The sequence below is a fragment of the Pristiophorus japonicus genome, chromosome 1, assembly GCF_044704955.1.
Source record: "Pristiophorus japonicus isolate sPriJap1 chromosome 1, sPriJap1.hap1, whole genome shotgun sequence".
NCBI classification, from domain to species: domain Eukaryota; kingdom Metazoa; phylum Chordata; class Chondrichthyes; family Pristiophoridae; genus Pristiophorus; species Pristiophorus japonicus.
Window position 1 is genome coordinate 44,580,375 of NC_091977.1, and position 19,019 is coordinate 44,599,393.

General features: G+C 45.6%; 1 protein-coding gene across 5 annotated transcripts in view; it reads right to left on the reverse strand.

The window, feature by feature from the left end:
- irf2b (interferon regulatory factor 2b) overlaps window positions 1–19,019 on the reverse strand; it is a 75,347-nt gene that overhangs the window by 18,741 nt on the left and 37,587 nt on the right. For 4 of the 5 annotated variants that reach the window (XM_070878682.1, XM_070878700.1, XM_070878691.1 and 1 more), the window contains 4 exons: window positions 11,795–11,894; window positions 10,734–10,910; window positions 6,498–6,544; window positions 4,694–4,820 (listed from right to left, as the gene is read on the reverse strand). In XM_070878682.1, coding sequence (XP_070734783.1) covers window positions 4,694–4,820; window positions 6,498–6,544; window positions 10,734–10,910; window positions 11,795–11,894 — 451 coding nt within the window. Of the gene's footprint in view, window positions 1–4,693; window positions 4,821–6,497; window positions 6,545–10,722; window positions 10,911–11,794; window positions 11,895–19,019 lie in introns of those variants that run through there. The other variant, XM_070878710.1, reaches the window with a different exon arrangement.

Here is a 19,019-nt window from a genome sequence, read left to right on the forward strand (position 1 = left end):
TGGGAAATTGATCTGAATGACCGTGTGTATGTGCTAAACTATGGGCATGGTCCCAAGTGGATCGCGGGCACGGTGATAGCTAAAGAAGGGAGTCGGGTGTTTGTAGTCAAACTAGACAATGGACAAATTTGCAGAAAGCACCTGGACCAAACGAGGCTACGGTTCACAGACTGCCCTGAACAACCCACAGCAGACACCACCTTTTGAGCCCACAACACACGCCCAAAGGATCAATGACACCACGCCGGACCAGGAAATCAAACCCATTACGCCCAACAGCCCAGCAAGGCCAGGCTCACCCAGCAGCCCTGCAGGGCCAACAACACGCCAGTCCAGCGAGGGCACAGCCAACACACCAGAACAGACATTTGTACCGAGGCAGTCCACCAGGGAAAGAAAGGCTCCCAACCGCCTCACCTTGTAAATAGTTTTCACTTTGACTTTGGGCGGGGGAGAGTGATGTTGTGTATCTGTAAAGCATGCACTCCCATGTTCCGCCACCAGGGAGCGCATCCCCTGAAGTCCCAAGGGATCCCAGCATCCCTTGGGAGCACTGTGTATAAGCCTGTTCCTCACTCTGGAGTGTTCTAATAAAGACTGAGGGCACTGTTACTTTAACCTCCCTGTTTGCAGTCTCATCTGTGTTAGGAACACAACACAATAAATGCTGGCCTTGCCAGCAACGCCCACATCCCAGGAATGAATAAAACAAAATCATAGGAACACATTTTAGTAGAAAGCGGAAGACCAGGTTCACAAAAGCCTTCATCAGAATCCAGAGAAATGATCCTGCAATTTGTCATGTTCAAAGTGCACCAAAGTGTTAGCTCCAGTTAAAGACAACCTTTTTGATAAAAAAGACATACTCCACATTTCACTGTTGAACATTCTCCGTCTCTGTGGTCACAGCAGGTGTGCCATCTAAAAATTATTCATAATCGAGAGTTGTCACCTCAGACATCTCTACTCCTGTAATGTGTTAGCCTTGGCTCAGTTGTAGCACTTGTACCCAAGTCAGAAGGTTGGGAGTTCAAGTCCAAATCCAGAACTTGAGCCCAAATTTAGACTGGCATTCCAATGCAGTACATGGTCCAGATGTTAAACCAAAGTCCAGTCCACCTGATTGAAAAAGCAGAGAAGTGTCCTGGCCAATACCACCAGAAACAGATCAAGTAGTGTCGCATCTCATTACTGTTTGTGGGACCTTGCTGTCTGCATAATTAGCTGCCGTATTTGCCGACAAAACTGCGGTGGCTCCACTTCAAAAACAACCCATTGGCAATTAGGTGTGCCAAGGCAAATCTTGGGAGTGCCGGACTGTCGCAGTTTGTGCCTCAAAACTTTGAGCAAAAGTATTCTTGCTGCAATACAAAACAAAGGGATACCATCCAAATAATGGCAGTGACAAAGGGGCCGAAATTGCTCCTTTCAAATGGGGTAGAATTTGGCCAGTACAGATTTCTGTCGCACTCACCAGAGGTGCGCCACTTTTGTCTGCCTTGGAAGTGCTCCAAAAATCTTCTGGTCGAGTTTGGCCACTCCTGAGCCTCTCCTCGGTGGTGGGCGGAGCGTGGCCACTGGATTCGGGGGTGGAGCCAGGTCCTGGCGCTGAAAACAGTGCCGGGACCTCTGCACGTGCGCGCTAGAGTGTGCGCGCATGCGCAGTAGCTCCTCGCCCCCAGAATCTGTGAGTGTGTGCTGCAGGCTGTGTGGGAGGGTCCGAAGCACGCCGGCCCTATCCCTGCCCGAATGGTCTCTTTCATCGGCGGCCCGCTGCCTTTCCAGGCCTCGTTTTGGTAGGACTTCTATTTTTTATTTGTTATTGATTGATTGATTGCTTATTACTTTAGTCTTGGTGCTTTAGGTGCAGGGTTCCTTCTATTTTTAATTTATTTGTTAATTAATTGCTTATTACTTTTTGTACTTTGTAAGTCTTGGTGCTAGGTGCAGGTCCTCTCAGCTTCCTTGTATTCTTTTGTCATTGAATGCTTATTTTTGTGCTTTGTTTAGTACTTAGTGCTTTAGAATGTACCTACCTGCGCTGATTTCTTAACTCTCCACTAGGGTTTTCTGTGCTGGCAACAAGTAGCCATATACACTGGCCTAATTTAGTTTGGAACAACTATTAGCTGTCCAAACTGGCTTAAATGGCCAAAACAGGCATAGGTGGCTGGTAACGCCCCATTTTGAACAAAAACTAAACTAAAAAAAATCCTAACTAACTCACTTACACTGGTGCAAATTAAATGTGCAGAATGGGGATTTTTAAGATACTCCAGAAAAATCAAGTTGCTCCAAAAAAAAAAGAGAGCAACTCCTGGCCAAATTTGGGCCCCATAAGTGCCGTGACTGCCTCAAAGAGGCAGCAACGGGCCAGTAAGGGCTCACCGCTTGGTCGGCGCGGAGGGGCCGCCATTTTGTAAGTTGCCCTCCTTTATTTTTGGAGCGGTGTAGGGGACCACCCCACCCGTTTTCCTGTCGCGCCGGGCACATGCCGATCCCTTGCGACCAGTGGCGACCCGCTTTCCGCCCCCCGCGGTAAATTGCTCCATGCGGATTTGCCCAGTGGGAGCGGCGCCGGTCGGTGCCACTGACAGCTTTCCCCAGCAGGAAGCTGTCGCTGGGCGCGCGTCCGCCTTTAACGGGAAAGTCACGCTGCCGCCGACTCCATTTTATTTTTTCTCGTCGGCCGTCTGCCGGGGTCGGGCCAACAATTACGCCCCCGGGTTCGGCCGGGCCGCCAGCAGACAGTCTGGCACCCCCTCTTGGATGCCAGGCCGCTGGCCCGGCCGAAACCCTCCCTGGTGGCCCAGTGTTTGCCACTAAAGTGGCTGCCGAGTTCACAGTGGCCCTCCCCTTTAACTGACCCACGCCCGTTCTGACCCACCCGCATTTCCGCCACTCTGTCGACTGCAACACCGCTTCGACTGGAAATAAGGAACAAAGTGCTGAAAATTGCTGGATTTTCTGCCCCATGCATTGGGACTGACAGAACACTTAAAAATCGTTAGGTGCGTCCCATTTCAGGCGGAGGGCAATTTCAGCCCCAAAGTGCCTGGCAGGGGCTGATAAATGAGGAAAATTGCATTTAGTACAATAATTGTGGAAAATCTTTTTTTGTTTGTTTTATGTGCATGCTGAAATTGTCCTACAATTGATATTATTTAAATGTTTATACTTTATATAACAAGGAAAGCTCAGGCTGTGGATCCACTCCACTAGGAAAGCCCCACAGTACTCAAATGCCACAATGCACCATTTTTGATGCTCTTTAAACAGCGAAGGAATGTTAATGCCCCCAAGCAGTTAGGCACTGCAAGGAACTAGCATCTGAACTAATTTGCTTGCACGGTTTTTAGGCAGTGATAACTGTTTCCTGCGCCGTGCAGAATTGGGAAGAGGCAATGCAGGTGTTTACAATTCAGAGTAAATTCAGCAAGGCTGGTGTGGAGTCCTGCTCAATGAGAGTGCGGTTGGGAGAATCAGGCCTAGAGGGTCTGTGTCACTGATTCACGATGCTCCAGATCTTCTGGTGATTAAAATCTATCGATGCAAAATCAGGAGCCCTGTGGATCAGGTGCACTGACCCCCGCCCCCTGCCCTGCTTACCCCCACTCCCACCCCTACACCCCCACCCCCATCTCCAATCCTAAAGCACAGCCTTTATCGTTTTAGAATGTTTGTGAGAGGGAATTTTTCTCTATTCAAAATTGCTGGCTTTCATAGAAGTATTAGTTTTATAAAACGGATACATTTCAAGACATGAAGTATGAGTTCAGGTGGCATTTAGCATCTAATTTCTCATGTTCTGAGAAACCTCCCATCTATATCTGGTAACAATAACAAAGCAAGTGTAGTTTCCCCAGCGTTACACTGTAAGTCAGCCCTGTGGTACTTCGTCACTGCCATGAATCATGCTGAAAACACAATCAGTTTATTCATGCTAATCTGGACTACCGGTCGCATTAGTCATAGTCAATTTGGAACTGAGATGCTGCAGGGCATGCTATCCGACTCCGCATCCAAATAACTTCCTCAGAAGCAGACCCACTAAAGATTCTCAGTACCGCATCCATAATAATGGTTAGCGAATTGCAGGAGTGCGTTTTGAGACAGCAACTGACTTCTGAGTTCAGTCTGCGTTCGTGAACTGATCCAAGATTTGAAGGTTGATGACATCTACAGCCCTCAATGTATTACTTGTATGTGTTATCAAATAGTCACTGTTTTAGAAAAAAAAGAAACATTTTGAATGCCATCCTGTAACCACCTCCAAACCAAATCAGCCGGATTCTGATCGTTCAACCTCTGTCCCAAACCTCACACTAGTGGCATATCTGAGACAATAAATTCACTCCGTGGTATGTCACAACTGGTCCTATCACACTACACAAAAAGCACAGTGAGGTGTCAGAAAACCCACTCCTTTTCTGCCCTTTCACAGCTTCACAGAGACAGCACTGGTTGACCAGAGATATTGAAACAGATGAGTCATGTCAGCAGTTAATTCCACTGAGGCTTGGTATTAACTTACTAACTCCCACGTACCATCCGATCCTCTCTTAATTGCAAAACATGGCTTGTTTTGTGCAGTATTATTTTCAACAGCCATGGAAACATATAATTGAATCGAAGATAATCTATGTATTTAAACAATGGAGTGTTCTGCTGTACTCGAGTGTATGAGACTCACCTATAATGCTGTCCACAGTGCTGTGAACTTGTGCGTCCTCTTTCACCACAATACCGGAGTTTGTGTAGAGACCATGATTGTTAATCAACCCTCCATTTTCTTCAAATGGAAAATTTGGTGCTTTCCACTACCAAAAAGAAAATTTTTAAAAATCAGTCCAATAGCAAACACCTGCAGAATTTCCCAGTGAAGAGGTATCCCTTCCATGTTATTTTAGAAAACTTTTTGTGGCCAATTCATGAATCACCTCTATACAGACCTATTTATAAAACGTTGTCATCTTGCAATTAACCTTCTTTAAAACTATTTTTACTACTGTCTTCAACGCTCAAACTTCATGACGCAAGAGCAAAAACCGCCTTATTTGACAACTGACTGCTAAAATTATAACTGTGGTTGCCACAGCAGTGAAATAAAATGACAGGTTACGGCCTAGATTTTCCTACCCTGCACTATCCAATTCCAGACAGTACCAGGAGTGGGCAATGATGGGAAAATTGACGAGTGAACCGTTCTCCCTATTGCCACCACTTCCGGGATTTTTTGCACTTATTCAACGAAAACAGGTGACACGCTTGAGCAACCATTTCAATCTCTGGGCTGGCAGAATGAAGATTGCATATCCGCTATTTGTTGGACTCTTGTTCCCCCCGAGGACACAAGCCTTTGCTGATAAGTTATTATTTATTTTAAAAGACAAAAATATCCAGTTTGTGGCATAATGCTTTGGCTATAGCATTGCACCCTGGATTTATTCATGGCAGTGAATGTATTTCTGCATTTAGAGTACTAAAAGCCTCTAAATTTGTTTGAATGCCCTCATTGGTGCATGTGCTGTTACCCTTCTCACCAAAGCTACAACACCAATAACATCTTGCCTTTATATAGCACCTTTAACTTGGTAAACTGTCCCAAGGCGCTTCACAGGAGCATTATCAAACAAAATCTGACAGAGCCACATAAGGAGATATTTGGACAGGTCAAAAGCTAGGTCAAAGAGGTAGGTTTTAAACAGCATCTTAAAGGAGGAAAGCGAGATAGAGAGGTGGAGAGGTTTAGAGCTTAGGGCCTTGGTAGCTGCAGGCACGGCCGCTAATGAAGAAGCGATTAAAACTGGGGTTGTTCAAGAAGCCAGAACTGGCGGAGTGCAGAGATCTCGGTGGGGGGGAGCGGGGGGTTGTGGGGCAGGAGGAGAATACAGAGATAAGGAAAGACGAGCCTTGGAACAATTTGAAAATGAGGATGAGAATTTTTAAATTGAGATGTTGCTGGACCGGGAACTAATGTAGGTCAGCGAGCACAGGGGTGATGGGTGAGCGGGGCTTGGTGCGAGTTAGGACATGGGCAGCCGAGTGCTGGATGACAAAGCGGTTTGTAGCTGCTACTAGATAAGTGAAAAGCATCATCTTTATAGGCCCTAAGCTCTGGAACTCCCTGCCTAAAGCTCTCTGCCTCTCTTTTCTCCTTCAAGACGCTCCTTAAAACCTACCTTTTTGACCAAGCTTTTGGTCACCTGCTCTAATTTCTTCTTATGCGGGTCGGTGTCAAATTCTTTATCTCATAATGCTCCAGTGAAGCATCTTGGGACATTTCACTACATTAAAGGCGCTATATAAATACAAGTTGCTGTTGTTGTTTTAATGGTTTAGCGCTGGCAACTAGGTGATGAATGAGTATTATGCGCATTACATATTTTGTTGGAACACTAAAACAATGTTGCAGTAGACTCAAACCAGTGTTTCTACACAATTATACGAAAGGGAGCCCCACTGCAGTATGAGAGCGCAACTGGACATCAATTCACCTTGGCTGGTTTGCTCGTTTCTTCCTTTTCCACTTTTGATTTCTTTCCTGTGAAGAAAGATTTCAAATTTCAGAATAAAAGTGGTCAGACTGGAGGCTGGCAACTCTGAACGCAAGCTGACTACTGGAACTCCAAGGTTCTGGCTACAGTGAAATATTCCGCTTACCCACAGCTGAAGATATATATCGGACTTCCAATGTGCATATATTGCACAGGAGAGGAATTGGAAAATTCAGCACATATACTGTCGTCTTTCATAGAATTTTTTTTTTAAAAAAGGTTCCGAAATAAGACCAGTGCTTGGTTTTGCCCAAGTACAAAATACAATTTGAAGTGGTGTACTAATAATGGTTGTTTTTAGTTTAATCATTATGAAAGGTCAAAGGTCAAAAGGCAGCTGCAACTTAAAACGCTGTCCAAACTCACAGAACGCAACTTATTTTCATGTAAAAGTAGATTGAGGGGATATGACCCAAATTTTTAAATGCAGAAAGGCACACAATATACAGGTGCAAATAGACTGACCCTAAACTGTAATTACAGATCTGAAGATCATTAGTAAGATTAAAGGTCATTAGTGAAACAAAAGCTCACAGGTACAGCTTAAGGAACTGGAGATAATTAAAACGTATGGATACAGCAAAAAGATATGCATTCAATTAAACCCATGAGTAGAGGTAAAGGATTGGGTACAACCAAGCACATGAGTATAACTAAACACCGTTGGTATAATTAAGATACATGGATACCAACAAAGGCCATGGATACAGCTAAACCCTAGGTATAAACGGAAACAGAGACTAGAAATTGAAAGAATATCCCCTCATATGAAGCAGGCTGCCAATAAACATAGTTAATGTTGTATCAATTAACATCGTTGAAAAGAAAACTGCACAAATGCTTGGGATTGAAGGTTATAATAAATCTAGTCGTTATGTCTTCAAGTCTATGGAATGTGATAGTTTGTGTGTTTCTGGGACCAGGCAAATGTCATCCATGGAATAGAACTGGTCAGGGTTGAATAAAGGAGCTTGTATTGGAGATTGATACCATAAATTATCTGAGGGTTATGGAGAAATGTCACCCTGGAACATAATATAGGAGTCTAGCAATTGGTAGACAAAAAAATGCCAAGGTCCATCAAGTTTGCTGTTTACCATCCTGGTAGTCACATGATACAACAATAATGGAGTTGTTGACTATCATAGCAATCAATCTCTTATTTAGTCTACAACAGACCCAGGCGTGAGGTGAGGAAATGCCCAGTGGTGGAAAACTTTGGGTACCATACGTCCAACGTCACATGTTCCTCTACATGCTACACTTACCCGATGTCATGTCTCAAGTTACTTATAAACTGTATCTCAAGATGTTATTTTCTGAAAGAAATCTATCTAATCTGGATTTGAATGAATTAATACAGCTTCCATCAATTCCCTAGGGAGCCTGCTCCATAGATTTACCACTCGCTCATTGAAGCGATGTTTCTGCACTTTCATTTTGAATTTACCTCCTTCAAGCGCAGGCTGTGTCCTCTGGTTCTGCTCCTAAAAACTGCAATCGCATCACCTCTCAACTTTTTCAACATGGCTAATTTACACAAATGCTCATCATAATCCAATTCCTCCATCCCCTCAATCATCGGGATGCCCTCTTCAGTATTCTTTTAATAGCTACAATATATTTTTTGTACTATGGCGACCACAACTGTACACAATACTCTTTAAGTGCAGTTGATATATAAAGTGGCTGAATTACCTCACTATTTCTGCTCAATATTGACCTTTTAATACATCCCAACACCTGATTTGCTCTCCTTAGAGTAGAGAAGGTTAAGGGGAGATTTGATAGAGGTGTTCAAAATTCTGACGGTTTTTGATAAGAGTAAATAAAGAGACACTGTTTCCACTGGCAGGAGTGTTGATAACCAGGGGACGCAGATTTAAGACAATTGGCAAAAGAACCAGGGTGGAGATAATGAGAATTTTTTTTTATGCAGCAGTTATGATGATCCGGAATACTTTGCCTGAAAGGGTGGTGAAAGCAGATTCAATAGTAACTTTCAAAAGGGAATTGGGTATATACTTGAAAAAGGAAAAAAAAATGCAGTGCTATGGGAAAAGAGCAGTGGAGTGGGACTATTTGGATAGCTCTTTCATAGAGCCAGCACAGGCATGATGAGCCAAATGGTCTCCTTATGTGCTGTATGTGATTCTATGAACTTATAAGTAGTTCGTACGGAGAAAAACTATTAAATGAATATTGATTTTTCCAAGTGATATGCACATAACCGTTCGATTCTTTTAAGAATGTGGAACCCGCTATCACAAGGAGTAGCTAAGGATTAGCATAGATGCATTTATGCGGAAGCTGGGTAAACATATGAGGGAGAAAGGAATAGAAGGATATGTTGATGGGGTTAGATGAAGAAGGGTGGGAAGAGACTCGTGTGGAGCATGGACCTGTTGGACCGAATGGCCTGTTTCTGTGCTGTAAATACTATGTAATACTCACTGCCACTGAACATTGTTGCAATTGCTTCAATTTATTGTCAGTCAGGACCTCCAGATCTCTTTCATTTCCAATACATATTATTACCTTTCTAATTAAGTAATAGTCCCTTTATAAGGACTGGAAGCATCAAAACCCCCAAGGATTTATTGGACATTGTGTTTAATATTTTTCTCACCATAGAAAGAAAGCTGGAAGCTGTTTGTGGGAGGGGCCCAGGTGCAGCTCCATGTTGGACTTAGAATGATGGGTAGGGAGTCTGGAATGACAATGGCCAACATAAGGCAGGAGGTGGGTTGATGGAGTCCATTGTTGGGCAAGGTGATCTCATTAATCAGTGATTGCCCGGATGAGTTACCAGAACAATAGAGAGCCATTAAGCCTAGACTGTCTGGAAGCAAAAACCCATCACTGGACTCAAACACAGGAAGCCTTGAAAACAAGGAATTTATTGGGTAAAAGCAGAAGACACATCCACAGGAAGCCTCGAAATAAACCAGCCTGAAAAGGCTGATGAACTTGGGATATAAAAGCATGCCATGTGGACACAGCTCTCTCTCTTGCCTCGCTGCTTCGCCCCAAGAATCCAACCCTCCGTATTGTGACGGAGAGAAGAAACCAGAAGAGACACCTTTTCATCGGAAGCAGCAGCGAGTAAGCCAGTGGAATGCGTGAGCATTTCTGCACACACAGCTTTTAAGATCACAGCCACGGTGTTGAGGGGGTATCGTGCGTTCTCCCAACCAAATTCTTAGGGGTTTACAGGGGGGGGTTTATACATGGGCACTTCACGTTAGGGGCCTGTTAGACAGGCCACACTGTGTATTGTACTGCATTTGTTTGTTTTACACACCAGGGTACGTGTGGTTTTTACTGGGTGCAGGTTTGTGTTTAGTTTTAATAAAGCATTGCCGGTTGAGACCGAGGTATTTGTCCGTGACTCACTCATCTGTTCAGTATAGTAATCACTCCCAGGTCTAGAACTAGTGTAATGTGGGGGTGTGTCGAAAACAACTAAGGGAAACCACTTACACCTTCCTGGATTTTTTTTGTCCCCATGTGAAACACTTGCATTTATCGACATTGAATTTCATCTGATGCCTGACGGACCAATTCCCAAATATATTCACATCCATAACCCTATTCAGCTTTGCAGTCTATCACCTTCATTATCTTTGTATCAACTGCATATTTAGCCACAGTGCTCGTGAGTTCTAGCTCCAGATTACTTACGAAGATATTAAACAAAAGGCCACACTGACATTTTTGCGAAGATTGTTGGCGGGAGGAATTTCAGCCCCACCCACCCACCCACCCCCCCAGCACCTTTTGGACTAAGTCACCAGCAAAGGCCATGTCAAGCGGATCACACAGATCGGTCCAAGAAGAAATTAGATGTTTTTCAGAAGAGAGGAGAGGTTGAACGAGATGATGAGAATGCAGGTAGACAGTGCTGATCAATGAACAAGTGATAGGTTTGCTTGGGCCTATTCATCTTTTCACACTCCTAAATATTCTTATATTTTTATGGCCTAGTAACGAGGAATATTTTGAGCCTGTAATCAATCTCAGAGTTCAGACGACAGTTATAAACCATTAAAATGTCAGGCTCATAGTTTATAATGTCATCTGAATCTCTCGATTAAATCACTGTTTTATCATCAGTCCAGTCGTCCATTGTATAGTCTACATACTTGTTTGAATCACTTTGCTTTCATCGTGTACCTTTTTTACTTGGCTTTTCAGTAGCTGGTAGCATTCTGTACACCCTGTATGCATTACTCCCCTTTTTGATACTCTTGTCCTTCACTTCTTCTATGTCAGGTAGTGAGTTCATAGCACAACGGAAATTGGCCTTCCATGTCTTAGGATCTGCTTTATCGACACCATGATGATACTTTCCTATCAGCGTAAAGAAAAAACAGACAAGGAACAGCCTTTTAGCACTCGCAAAGTACTTGTTAAAGATCTGTTGCAGATCATTCAAGCCCTGCTGATTACAAGGAACACATAATAAACGGTCTTACTGTACATAAGCCTGGAGGTGACTATCCACAATGTTATTGTACGAATGCTTATAACACATAACAAATTCCTTTTATTGCTAATTTAATGAAGCTGTTAACCAGCTTAACAGTAAACACTTCCATTAAAATAGTGGAGCGAGGCATTTGACACAAGCATGTTAAACATTCGTACAATAACTACGCCAACAAATAATTTCTTGTTTATCACATTTGATATTTCCCAGTGTTTTTTTTTCTATCCCATTACATTTCCAGACACATTTCTTGTGAAAACTGAACTAAATGCTTGCATCTCCTTCTGATTTTCACAAAAGCATGCCAACAGGCCCACCCACTCAAACAGTAGAGCTTCTAGCCTTTGGCTTGCAACAGCTAATGTTTAAGTGCCTGGCCTGCCCAGCATTTAAATATTCTTCATTCGGTTGAGTGAGTTTGTACAATTCTCAGCCAGGCATTGCTACACAAAGCAAAATGGAGGCAAGAGAGCTTTGGTGGTGTGATGGGAAGGGAGGAAGAGTTACACAGACAGCTTGGCACATTGGAGTTCATGCTGCCCGCCAGCAAATCAGGATAGACAAGGAAGGAGCGATAGCCCAAGTATTCCTACCCTGCTAACTGCAGAAGGATATCTGGAGGCACTGGAACTACTTTCTTTCAAAAAACAATTTTCAAAATAGAAATTCTCTCAATGTCATGAATTGAATATTCCAATATCTGCATGCTTTTGAATTAATTGGTCCACTCCTGTTATTTATCTACCTGTATGAACTGCCCAGTTTTTAAATAAAGGAGCATCCTTCTCTACATCCCATCCATGTCGAGCTGCATGCATCCACGGAATCTGAAAAATCTTCTTCTCCTGGAAAAGCAATATAACAATTGATTTAAAGACAAGCAAATTACATCAGATGAAAGACAACGCCATCACTATTCATTTTTTCAAAAATTTAGTCTCAGGATGCAGGCATCGCTGGCAAGGCCGGCATTTATTGCCCAACCCTAGTTGCCCTTGAGAAGGTGGTGGTGAGCCGCCTTCTTGAACCGCAGCAGCCCGTGTGGTGAAGGTACTCCCACGGTGCTGTTAGATACGGAGTTCCAGAATTTTGACACAGTGACAACGAAAGACCGGCAAAATATTTCCAAATCAGGATGGTGTGTGACTTGGAGGGGAAATTGGAGGCGATGGTGTTCCTATGTGCCTGCTGCCCTTGTCCTCCTAGGTGGTAGACATCGTGGGTTGGGAGATGCTGCTGAAGAAGCCTTGGCAAGCTGCAGATCATCCTGTAGATGGTACACACTGCAGCTAAGGTGTGCCGGTGGCAGAGGGAGCTTTTTGAGTGTTGGAGCTGCGCCCATCCAGGCAATGAGAGAGTATTCCATCACACTCCCGAATTGCGTCTTGTAGGTGGTAGAGGGGCTTTATGGAGTCAGGAGGTGAGCCACTCATTGCAGAATACCCTGTCTCTGACCTGGTCTAGTAGGCACAGTATTTATGTGGCTGGTCCAGTTAAGTTTCCGGTCAATGGTGACCGCCCAGGATGTTGATGATGGGGGAGTCAGCGATAGTAATGCCGTTGAATGTCAAAGGGAAGATGGTTAGGCTCACTCTTTATGAAGATGGTCGATGCCTGACACTTGTGTTCCGCAAATGTTACTTGCCACTTAGCAACCCACATTTGGATGCTGTCCAGATCTTGCTGCATGTGGGTGTGGACTGCTTTTTATCTGAGGAATTGTGAATGGAGTTGAACACTGCAGTCATTAGTGAACAGCATCACTTCTGACCTTATGATGGAGGGAAGGTCATTGATGAAGCAGCTGAAGATAGCTGGGCCTAGAATGCTGTCCTGAGGAACTCCCGCAGTGATATTCTGGGACTGAGATGATTGGCCTCCAACCATCAAAAGCATCTTCCTTTGCGCTAGGTATGACTCCAGCCCTGGAGAGTTATCCCCAAATCCTCATTGACTTCACTTTTACTTGGGCTCCTTTATGCCACACTCACTACCTTTGATGTCTAGGGCAGTCGCTTTCTCGTCACCTCTGGAATTTAGCTTGTGTGATGTTTAGACCCATCATCATCATAGGCAGTCCCTCGGAATCGAGGTAGACTTGCTTCCACTCTTTGGTGGCTGAACAGTCCAGTACGGGGCTCTGTCACAGGTGGGACAGATAGTCATTGAGGAAAGGGGTGGGTGGGACTGGGTTGCCGCACGCACTTTCCGCTTCCTGCGCTTGATTTCTGCATGCTCTCAGTGTTGAGACTCGAAGTGCTCAGCGCCCTCCCGGATGCACTTCCTCCAGTTAGGGCGATCTTGGGCCAGGTGTCAGTGGGGATGTGGCATTTTATCAGGAAGGCTTTGAGGGTGTCCTTGTAACGTTTCCGCTGCCCACTTTTGGCTCGTTTGCCGTGAAGGAGCTCAGAGTAGAGCACTTGCTTTGGGAGTCTCATGTCTGGCATGTGGACTATGTGGCCTGCCCAGCGGAGTTGATCAAGTGTGGTCAGTGCTTCACTACTGGGATGTTGGCCTGGTCGAGGACGCTGATGTTAGTGCGCCTGTCCTCCCAGGGGATTTGTAAGATCTTGCGGAGACATCGTTGGTGATATTTCTCCAGCAACTTGAGGACCAGGCTGTAATGATTACTGGAAGTGTATCTTAGTACATTAGTTTTCTATTACAGATGCTCACACATCAAAACAGTTTTCAAATGGTCAAACATTAATCAACTCTCACAAACCCATGCCATCTCTGCTGCAGTGTCCCCGCTAAAGTGCCGTGTGTGCTGCCGCGCAGTAATATGAAAAGTCCCACTCAGGCCGCTCACCGGCTTTTATACTGTAAATACCGGGCACAAGTAGAAATTTAAAGGGACCACACATTAAAAGAAACAGGCTGAACAAAAAAAAGCACAGCTTACAGGGAACATTGCTCTGCAACAAACAAGTTAACCAGAAACAAAGACCATTGTTACAACCGCCAATCCCTCTTCCTTCTCCTAGCTACAGAGCCTCCAACTGCGATAGGTTCCATGACTACGACTTATTTACAAATGCGTGCCAGCATCATTGAACTGAAGTGCTGCAATATATATTCGTCTAAGCAGAAATAAATATTTGGATGCATTAAGTCCCATAGCAATTTTAACTTGACCATTCCCAGACATGAAAAGAAGGTTTATCCTGTGGGGAGCCTGCCTGTAATGTGAGTCTGTTACAATACCCTGGTTATATTTGCCAAACAATTTTCCTTTCCTCCATCTCGATGAGGAATTGCCTTCTGGTGCTCCAAGCCTGACCTTGAAGGCCTAGATGTAATCAGTGGCAACAATTTGCTCTAATTGTTGCGAACGGTTAATTAGTGTGTTTTTGTTGTAGCTTAATAGTGACCCGCTGCTGCAACATGTGGATGCGAGCTGCTTATGTGTGGCACAGAAATTTTCACACAGCAAAGTAATTCCTTTGGAGAACAAGAAGCTGGCTAACCATGCTGCACCTGCCATAACAAGCACTTAACAACAACTTGCATTTATGTAGCGCCCTTTAACATGGCAAGATGGCTCAAGGTGCCAACACACGTGAAGACAGGAAACCTGACACCTAAAGGTGGCAACAGTGAAAAGGTGACTCTTGCTGCTTTCTGCCCAAGAATCATGCACGTTCTCTTCCGAGCAACTAAAAAATGCAACGGTAGCTAAAGGGTACAGAGCATAATTAATAAGTTTCCCCATGGCAATATTGCAAAAACCATGCAACGCCATTCATTATGAGTGCAATAGAATCTCGCTAATGTGCCTTCACTAACCCATTTGTAGTGCTGCACATTCATGGCTCCGGATGCTCATTGCTGGTTCCTACAGTACTTGCCAACTGTAGCTGGCAAGCCTTCTCCTGCTCAGCCCTTTTCCACCCCAGTCTGCTGAAAGTACCGTCGGGGGAAGTTGTTCATGGGCTGGTGACTCTATGCTCAACACCACCATGAAATGGAAAGACCAGCAAACGGAGGCTGCCTGTCCTCAGTGTTCTTCCTGCTCACCTGCTTTGCCACCCTCGTGCACTTTAGCAGGCTTTGGTGCCTGCGGCCAGGACTGCACGAAGAAAGACGATGAGGCATTCTCACCATCTCTGTGAATCCACAATTGTCACTGGTGGGCGAATCAGGGAATGCTGGGGTCAGCTCCTGAAGTCACATTTTCTCTAACAAAGTTAGGGAGTTCATTGAACCTCCCTTCACCAACCCCACCCATACCTTCCCCACCTCCCCTCGCCTCCCACTCTGAATACACCCTTTTAGAAACATAGAAAATAGGTGCAGGAGTAGGCCATTCGGCCCTTCGAGCCTGCACCACCATTCAATATGATCATGGCTGATCATGCAACTTCAGTACCCAACTCCTGCTTTCTCTCCATACCCCTTGATCCCTTTAGCCATAAGGGCCACATCTAACTCCCTTTTGAATATATGTAATGAACTGGCCTCAACAACTTTCTGTGGTAGAGAATTCCAGGTTCACAATTCTCTGTGTGAAGAAGTTTCTCCTCATCTCAATCCTAAATGGCTTACCCCTTATCCTTGGACTGTGACCCCTGGTTCTGGACTTCCCCAACATCGGGAATATTCTTCCTGCATCTAACCTGTCCAATCCTGTCAGAATTTTATATGTTTCTATGCGATCCCCTCTCATTCTTCTAAATTCCAGTGAATATAAGACTTGTCGATCCAGTCTTTCTTCATAGGTCAGTCCTGCCAGTCCTTCCCTTAGAGGTGTGGTGAAGAGAGTAATGATTAGTTCAGAGCCATTGTGGCATCGCTTCCCTGGTACAAGGGACAGTTACGTGCCAGCAGAGCAACAGTCCTCAGCTGGGGCCAACAGCTCTGTCACTACTGCTCGACCAGCAGAGGAAATGGGTTTTAATTGCTATGTCACCAGGCTTTAGATTTGATTTTCTGTTTTCAAATGCTCCTTAAGCTTTCAGGGGCCCAAATTTCATGGCTCTTCCAGCATATATCTGCCACAACCCCAGAGGAAATACAGCCAAAGGGTCAGAAAATAGGCCAAAACCCTTTTGGCCTTCTAACATTGAGCTTAAACAACTTTAGATCTTAACCATGGCTCCCACTTTCTCTTGGGCAGCAGGTGCTGATAGTGGAGGATGGCCGCACAGAGCCATCGAGAGTGGAGGCGGTGTGGGCTGGTGCTTGGGGTGGGGACCCCCTATTGATACAGGGCCAGTGGGGTGGTCCGTGCCCTGGGGGTCTACCTGCCTTTCTTCCACCACGTTCCCAGGCCACAAGAGGCTTCTCCACATTGCCAGATTTTCCATGCTTCCTTCCCCCTCTGCTATTCTGCTGTAACCATTTACACCTCCTCTAGACCCAGCTTTTGTTTCTATACTTGTCTCATTACCAGCCCCTTTTTCCATGCACCCTCATCCCTTTGTTGTTAAATCACACCTGCCAGCCACCCTATCACAGACCACTCCCTTTTGTTCTTTTCCTGCCCTCTTTTCCCTGGCTCCAAACTCGCTTAACAGCTATTCATCTCTTAACATCTTCCAGTTCTGATGACAAGATCATCAACTTGAAAGGCCAACTGTGTTTCTTGCTCCACAGAAGCTGCCTGACCTGCTAAGTTTTTCCCGCATTTTCTCTTTCTGTTCCAGATGTGCAGGCACTGACTTGCGCTGCCAGTGTCTGTGGGGCCTTCTACGGAACGGGATGCATGACAGGAGGAGGGGTAGAGAGAGGAAACAACCTATGCTGGGAATCCCAGTGACCTCAGCCTCTCAGAGGCCTGGTGTAACTTGAAAGGCCAGAACGGTGGGAAGGAAGAGCTCGCCCAGGATCAGCGCACGAGAACACCATCTTGGGGGTTCAACAACAACAACTTGCATTAATATAGCGCCTTTAATGGAATAAAACATCCCAAGGCCCTTCACAGCAAAGTTATAAGACAAAAAAAAAAATTTGACACCGAGCCAGATAAGAAGAAATTACGGCAAGTGACCAAAAGCTTGGTCAAAAAGGTAGGTTTTAAGGGAGCATCTTGAAGGAGGAAAGAGTGGTAGAGAGGCAGAGAGGTTTAGGGAGGGAGTTCCAGAGCTTAGGGCCCAGGCAGCTGAAGGCACGGCCAGCGAAGGTTGAGTGATTATAATCAGTAATGTTCAATAGGGCAGAATTTGAAGAGCGCCGATATCTTGGGGGGGGGGGTTTAATGAGGCTGAAGGAGGGGCGAGGCCATGGAGAAATTTGTAAACATGGATGAGAATTTTGAAATCTAGACGTTGCTTAACCAGGAGCCAAAGTAAGTCAGCGAGCACAGGGATGATGGGTGAGCGGGACTTGATGTGAGTTAATACATGGGTTGCCGAGTTTTGGATGACCTCAAGTTTACATGGGGTAAGAAAGGAAAGTGGCCTGCAATCACGCAGATGATATCTTTCCCCCCCCCCCCCCAAAAGAGCTCCTAAGGGAGTGCAGACATGTCTTGTGGAGGAGGGGGGGGGGCGGTGGGGAGGGAGATGGGTGGAGACCAAGTATCTCCCACTGGATGGGAATAGGTTCCCCAGTTCCCAGCAGCATTGGGGCTGGCAGGCAACTAAGGTGCACCTGTGTTGGTGTGGGCAGCTGCTGGTCCCATCCAAATGAGGTACCGCCCTGGTGACCGGTCAACATTCAAGGGCACCAGCAGGCAAGATCTGGGTGTAACCACTGGGATTGCGACCCATGCAACATTGGAGCTGCAAAGCACATTGGAAACAATGGAGGAAAATTTGGAACAGTGCTCAAAAGCAAGCACTCCGTTCTTCGGGGCTTTGCTCTCTAAGTTTGCACATCTCCTGACAATCCCTCGGCAGTCACTATAATTAGTGCAAAGAGCAAACAATGACTTGCATTTACACAAGCAGCTTTAATGCAGAGAAACGTCCCAAGGCGATTTGAAGAAAAATAGGTGTCAAGCCAAAGATATGGGAAGGACTGAAAAAAAAGCTTTGTCAAAGAGGTGAGGTTTAAGGAGGGTATTAAAGGAGATGTGGAATGTGGTACGGTAAAGGGGTTTAGGGAGAGAATTCCAGAGTGGGGGACCGAAGCGCTGGAGGTGTGGTCACTGATGGTGGGGCAAAGAGAGGTGGGCCGATGCACAGGAGGCTGGAATCAGAGTAATGGTGCATTGGAATGGGAGCTGGAGGAGGCCGGGGCCATTAGAGGGAGCAACTTGCGGCAGCAACGTGCGGCAGCAACGTGCGGCAGCATGCCACTGCAGGAAGCATTGTGTGCTGCTGCAGGAGGACTACGGCTGTGAAGAGGGCGACTGGAATGGACGTCACCCAAATCCAGGTCGCTGGTTGGAGTGCGGGCAGGTACAGCTGGGGCGGTGAGGTCGGGGCGAAGGAATGGCGAGAGTTCGTAGAGGGATGTGGTCGGGGCCCAGAAGAGGTGAGAGCCCAGGGGCAGCACGGGCCAGCCCACACTGCGATATGTGTGCGCGCTTGTTCTGTGCAGCAGAGCTGGTCTCCAGTCGTCTTGGTTAATCCTTGCCACTGGACCAAGACCTAGCTCTGTCGAGCCCGCGTGGTGGCTGGTGTGCAACGGCCACCACACGTTAAAAAAATCCACGCACAGGCATCTTCCACCCTTCAGCATGTAGTTCGGGATCCTGAATATTATGTCCTTCACTGAAACATCTGTGAACTCATCCCTTTTTGAATTGGAAGCAAGTCAGCCTCGCTTCGAGGGACTGCTTATGATGATGATAACTGTTGTAGGCATTAGGCACCTGCTGAACATATCTAAACGCATATAAGTTTAAAGTCACCACACATAAAATGGCTGCCCAGGCATGATGGGAAATCAGGTAGTCAAGCTGTGAACTATTGACTGAGGCTGACCGAGCAATATCCCTGTGAGGCCCACTGCCAGGAATGCCTTGGATACAAGATAACTATAACAAACCATTATAACTCCACACAGCAGAGCCCCGAGAA